Here is a 6,257-nt window from a genome sequence, read left to right on the forward strand (position 1 = left end):
TTAAAAAAAAAAAGTTTCGGATTACATAACTAACACGTGAACAGAATAGGGACATGTTATACGGAGGAGCGTGCCCCAGCCATCAGTGTCGCACCTGCAACTCAAATTTCTATGCATGTGGAATTGGCTACGTCAAAAACCAAATTATATTTATCAAAACAAACATATTCTGAATTGGTGGCATCCGCTGAAACCCATAATAAACATCGTATGCTCTAATGTTGTAACACGAGAAAAACAGAAACAAAAATTACCAAAATACCATGTTACTAGAGTTGAAGACTAGGCTAATAATAACATCACATTTTCTCTTCATTAGTCAAAGGTAAATTCACAAAACTAGAGTTGACAAGCAGAACTGGATCAAAAGGAATTATACAATGTAAATGGCCGAACATCGTTCCGTTCCCATCAACTTGTATGATCTGTTGTATCCCTATTACATTTGAAACATTTACGCAGGGATATTTTTCTCCCAACGAAGAAACATAATAAAATGAACACAAAAATACGATAACCAATTGCCATAAGAAACAAAACCAACAAATTTTTCCACTTCGAATTACTGTCTTGGGAGATATTGTACACGTTTTGGAGAGCTTGAAACCCAGATATGGTCCTTACCTGCCCCACTGCAAAGGAGGTGCCTAGGTACTCGTTCTCCAATAGCCCCTACCAAATGGTCACAAGAATTTCAATAAATACCCATATAAGGAAAAAGATTGGATCTTTTGAATATGTCATATTCTGGTTTACCCTCCTAGTTCTAGAAGTTGAATCCCAGAAAATATTTACCTGAATAGAGTATGTGTGAAAGGATATATACGACATTGGATACGTCCACACTGGTCCAGGCAAGGAATTTCGAATTCTAAAATAGCCTGCTGAAAGCATCATGACAACCTGAAATGGCATACACATGCATCAGAAGCTAGATCAGGAAAAGGCCAAAGTTCTTGTGTAATCATGACCTAGGTTGAAAATATAGACTAGTAGACTGGTAGTTGAGTAGCATTTAACTTTTGCTTCACATGATAAAAGACAATGGAACTCACATGAATGCACAACAGTGTCAAGACACTCCAAAATACATCTTGCCACAAAGTAGCCACAACTAACATAAGTCCTTCGTTCAGCAGCAGAGTCATGAAAAAATTTAGCACAAAGTACATTAACAAGCTAAATTGATCTTCCAGCCCAACCAGGAAGTAGAAGACTAGACTTGATGAAATGGAGATGAGAAAGAGAAACGGAATGCTGGACAAGAGCTGCGCAAGTAAAAAAACCAGTGTACTGGAGTGTTGGTTTGATTCTTCACAGGAATATATCTGCAAAAAAAAAAAAAATTACTGAGTGAAACAGTAAAAAATCCATATTTGAATCCTTAAAGCAGACATGTCTTTTCGACCAACAAAAAAATCATGTAAATTGTATCTTCTTTTTCACCTTTTTTTTTTCTGTGGAGTCTACTGCAAAGAGTTAGTTCTGCCAAACACAACACAAATACTACCACCTAATTCTACTTCAAAGATTTGTTCCAATTCTTACTACTTAGAATGTATATAAACTTCTCACCAGTCAGTAAGAATTATCAAATTTAGGCATTATGTTATATAGTTGATGTTTGAATAGACCAATACCATCATTATAGTATGCATAATAAATTTAAGCACATCAAGGAAACTAATAAATTGCGGTAGAGTGAAACAAGCACAAAATTACCTTTATTTCTTTCATCAGTGCAGGCACCCTAGCAATGCTTAGAAGGGAACAGAATGATACAAATACAAAAATTGCCGCAACTCTTGTCTGCAATTTGACAGATGTTAAAATTTAGTTCCAATGTATCATAACTTTGTCTGGAACTTCTGGAAGATATAAATTCTAAGAGGTACACAATGAAAAATAAAATTCAATAGTCATGTCAAGACTCACCCCAACAGAAGACAGAGAATGACCAAGACTAGAAAATACAGTGCCAATACACAGTGTGAGAAGCATGTAAAGAATAAGATGGAGCCAGTAATATTTCCACTCCCTTGACACAACTAATAAAGATCTCCATGTCAAAACTGCTATCCGAGTAGCATTGCCAGCTTTACCCTTGCTTTTGAGAACTGGACCTTCCTGCAAAATCAAAACAAGCTTTAAAATGACTCTAAAACTCAACATCCAACAACAACTGCTCTTTATATGCAGTAGAGCAGAATAAAGCCTGAAAAAAAATTAAAGTATGTTGGCTGTTCAGAATAAATAAAATTAAGCTATCATAAGAAAAGCAAACTCCATACTTCAACAAAACCATCTGTTAGAACAAGCCCTTTTAAATGGTCTTCAATGAAACACAAGCCTCATATTACATATTTCCAAAAGATTAAATGTTTGTTGTAAAAATGCCCCACAATGGAAGCTCAGTTTCCTTCTCTATTAGTTCCAAACTAACGATATTTGCCTAAACTGTAAATCTTTTCACTCTGTCAAATTTCTATTGCCTTATTTTAACTTATTGCATCTGAAACTTTCAAACCACCACTAACCCCGATTGTTCAAATTATAAGCACAAATAATGTACTAAAATCTATAAATTGGCAATTTGTACTATGATATGTATAAAGGAAGGGAACTATGGTGAAACCAAGCCCAAATTAACAGAAGATTAACTTGTATAATGTTTCTATTTCAGAAGTTACAATATACCTTCTCAGTGAGTTTCAGAATCATAGTTTCAACAGCAGCTGCATCCGCTGATGACTTATAAGTTGCTTCAAGGGTGCGTATAGCAACAGCAGTGTCCATGTTTACAGAAGAAAAATCCCCATTGTCATCCTATTATATGATGTGATAATGTTAATAAGGTATCATAAGAAGTCCAAGTGAGACATCCAAAATGCATTGAGCACATCAATCGTTAATTCACAAAAAATATTCACCTGCCAGTTTTTACACATTGCGATTATCCTGTCAAAATCTGTATTAATCGCACGTAGAAAGTGATCAGAAGGACTTTGCATGATTGGGCAAGGAAATCCAGCATTTGAGAAGTGCTTCATCAACATAAAATTAAAAAAGTCAGTAACAAGATATGCATTTCATGTACTGAAAGAAGATTAGAAAAAAAAAAACAAAGATTTTGACAATTTTGCAAAACTCGTCTTTGATCAAATTTCATTAATAAATTAGTATCTGTACAAAACAATAAAAAATAAAGGCCCTTAAAAAAAAATTTTTGTACAAAAAGGATTACTAACTCAACTAATCAAATTACATGAGCAAGATTTGAGAATGCATAGAAATTACCTGCAAGCAAGCTAGTGTTTCTCCAAAGAAGAGCGTGTTTCCATTTGAAAGTAAACATATACGGTCAAAAAGGCCAAATACTTCTGTACTGCTCTGATATATGGTCAAGATGAGAGTGTAGCCAGTGCTTGCAAGTCTCTTCAATGTAACCATCATTAAAAGTGCAGAGACACTTCCAAAAACATAGACAAACGGCAAAAGTTAATAAAAATGGATTTAATATATAGAACACAATCAAGCAACTGAGACTTGTTACAGTAAAAGTAATCAAATGAATTCAGATAAACACCTATCCAAATGATAGAGAGGTTCGTCTATAAATAAAATTCGTGGTCGCATTACAAGCTCTCTGGCAATGCTAACAAGCCTTCTCTCCCCGCTAGGAAGTCCTTTCATATAACAATGTCCACCTATAAGTTTATTTGCATGATCACCTAAAGACATTGCATGTATAGCATCCTCTACCACACTTTTTTTCTGGCAAAAGAAACCAGGAAGCTGAAGAAGGGCTGAATAATACAGGAACTCCCTCACAGTGAGGGATCCAATCAGAGTAGTTTCTCTCTCCACATAACCCTGAAAGGAAAATGGATATGCAGATAAGTTCAATAAAATTGGCTACCATAAACACAATGGAGATCCAATACTAAACTGTTAATGAGATACTGAACTCACATAAGACCCATAGGGCATTTGTGATTTTGCTCCATTGACGAAAACTTCACCATACATCCTAGAAGAAGAGTTCAATCTTCCTGAAGAAAAGAGAAAATCCATTTTAGCTAGGGCAATTCAGATATACATTGTACAATCATGAAATGCTTCATGAAAAAGGATAAAGGAAGCGTGCTTCAAGACCTGCAATGGCTCGCAATAAGGTCGATTTCCCTGATTTAGCAGGCCCCATAATCACAGTCATAGTCCCAGGTAATGCATAACCAGTTGAACTCTTAATAACCTTATCAGAGTACTTCCGTTTACCCTTTATTGTAATGGTCAAATCTTTCCAGGCAACAGAAGCACCGGCGATTTTCCGTGGAATTACTGCACCCTCCGGTAGCCGTGGCGATGGCAGGGAGCCACTGTTGAGCTTTGAAAGAGAAGGAGAAGCTGGTGTTGTTGCAACATTAATAGAGTCACCTCCTTCCTCAACTCTAACATCAATATCAGTATCATCCCACTCGGGTGAATCCTCAAAGGAGATGGGCTGCCTGAGTGAACCAGGCTTACGCAGGTAGAAGAAGTTGCTTGATGGCACCCTACTCGCCGGGCTGCTCGCCGACGACGATGAAGATCTATAATTATCTGATTGAGACTGTATTTCTTCCATAATTACGAGTTGCTTTTACCTCAAATCAAAATTTAAGCATGATTCACAAAGAAGCAGAATTCTCTCAGACTCATACTCATTCAACTCTGCATTCGAGCTGCTAGCAATACACATCTCTCATACACAACATTTTCTGCAGACACGGAACACTGTCTACCAGCAACCTGCTTTGCAATTCACAAATAAAAATTATGTCGAGAAAAAAAAATGGACAAAATTTAAGGGCAAATCACAATTCTAGTTTAATCTCTATGTTACAAACAAAGCAGACACCACCACAATGACAGACTGGATAATGCAATGAACTAAAGTGTCTGGCTATTTTCATGGAATAGAAGCTCGCTATAATGATTAATAATGCAAGACAGAACGAAGCAATAGGGAAACAGAACAGGAAAAATGGGATAAAGGTAATGATTAATAATTCAAGAAAAAATTAAACAGTAGGGGGAAATACGAAAAATGAGATTAAAAACAATCCTAACAGAAAAAAAAAAATGACACAACCATAACAAGTAAAAAGGTCAATGAGGAATGCAAAGAATGCAAGAATGCCCTAAACCTCCTCTCCATAGACACAAAACCCATATCTATTCTCCACGAAAATTGAAACAAAAAACTTCAAAATCAAACCTTTTTACTCTGTATTTCCTTCTAGACAGCCCCTCCTCCTAACATAGGCTCCTCTTTCACATTATTCACTTACCATTTAGCACAAAAAAAAACAAACTTCATATAACACACTAAACATATAAAAACCCAAAAAACCAAAGAAGGTAAGAAAAAAATAAGATAGACTCCTCACTTACTGCTATGGCAAATCGACAAACCAACAAAACCCCACAAAAGCTTCCACCTTAATGGAGACCAACAAGCCCAAACTTGCTTAGAAAAACAGATAGATAACAAACAACATTGTACATACCCGGATCTAGGCAAAGCATGTGGTGAGAGAGTGAATGTGAAAGGGAGAAAGAGAGTGAAGAAACGGAATGAACTACAACACTCCTTGTATCTTATATGAGAGAAAGAATATGGTTTGACCTGCCGAACCCGGTTTTGTTTTTGTATTGTTTGCTTTGCTTCTTTCTTTCCTTTGCATTTCGCATCTCAGTGTCCCGCACTCTCTCACACAGACACACACACTTTTTTTTTATCTTCTTTCATTTCTGATTTTTCTTTTTCTTTTTACTATTTTTCTCCCTTCTTGTCTTTTCTTTTATGGGTGGGTTGCACATACTTAGTGTTTCTTTTTCCTTTTTGTTAAGACAAGTGTGTTGTGTGTAATGATGTTGGCTTCCAAGTGCCACCGCGACAATTCTAGGTTACCACTTTGTTAACACCCAATAAGTGCGTGCCACCTGTTAACTCCCACCCTTTTCAACTGAACCTATTACTACAGATTCGGTAATAATAACATCGTTACTATGAATCCACGTTAAACTTTGCCTCCGTGTTAAGAGTGTTCTCATCCGTTACAAATTTATGTAAATTTATTATTCCTTTTTTCCAACTTTATTGTAGTTAATCACATTAATTTAATTACGAGAACATTACAAACAAAATCTAATTTTTTTCCCTCACTTTTCTATATTTCTCTATAGTAATATAAATTTATTAGACTATTAAT

General features: G+C 35.8%; 1 protein-coding gene across 3 annotated transcripts; it reads right to left on the reverse strand.

The window, feature by feature from the left end:
- Nucleotides 1-288: 288 nt before the first annotated feature.
- On the reverse strand, nucleotides 289-5,767 carry ABCG3 (ABC-2 type transporter family protein). Of its 3 annotated transcripts, none has more exons than XM_028073784.2 (12): nucleotides 5,553-5,767; nucleotides 4,156-4,791; nucleotides 3,973-4,052; nucleotides 3,587-3,873; nucleotides 3,298-3,469; nucleotides 2,931-3,044; nucleotides 2,698-2,826; nucleotides 1,936-2,127; nucleotides 1,723-1,809; nucleotides 1,056-1,328; nucleotides 796-903; nucleotides 289-672 (listed from the first exon to the last, which is right to left on the reverse strand). In XM_028073784.2, the coding sequence occupies exons 2-12, from the start codon at nucleotides 4,625-4,627 to the stop codon at nucleotides 412-414; spliced, it is 2,175 nt and encodes a 724-aa protein (XP_027929585.1). In that variant the 5' UTR covers nucleotides 4,628-4,791; nucleotides 5,553-5,767; the 3' UTR covers nucleotides 289-411. The 3 variants fall into 3 exon arrangements, with proteins under 3 accessions (XP_027929585.1, XP_085529672.1, XP_027929586.1); XM_085673546.1 differs by having other exon boundaries at nucleotides 5,672-5,695; XM_028073785.2 differs by lacking the exon at nucleotides 5,553-5,767 and adding an exon at nucleotides 5,261-5,333.
- Between the last annotated feature and the right edge of the window lie 490 nt (nucleotides 5,768-6,257).

Source organism: Vigna unguiculata, chromosome 5, assembly GCF_037176805.1.
Source record: "Vigna unguiculata cultivar grain cowpea cultivar isolate G323 ecotype 2 chromosome 5, ASM3717680v1, whole genome shotgun sequence".
Taxonomy (NCBI): domain Eukaryota; kingdom Viridiplantae; phylum Streptophyta; class Magnoliopsida; order Fabales; family Fabaceae; genus Vigna; species Vigna unguiculata.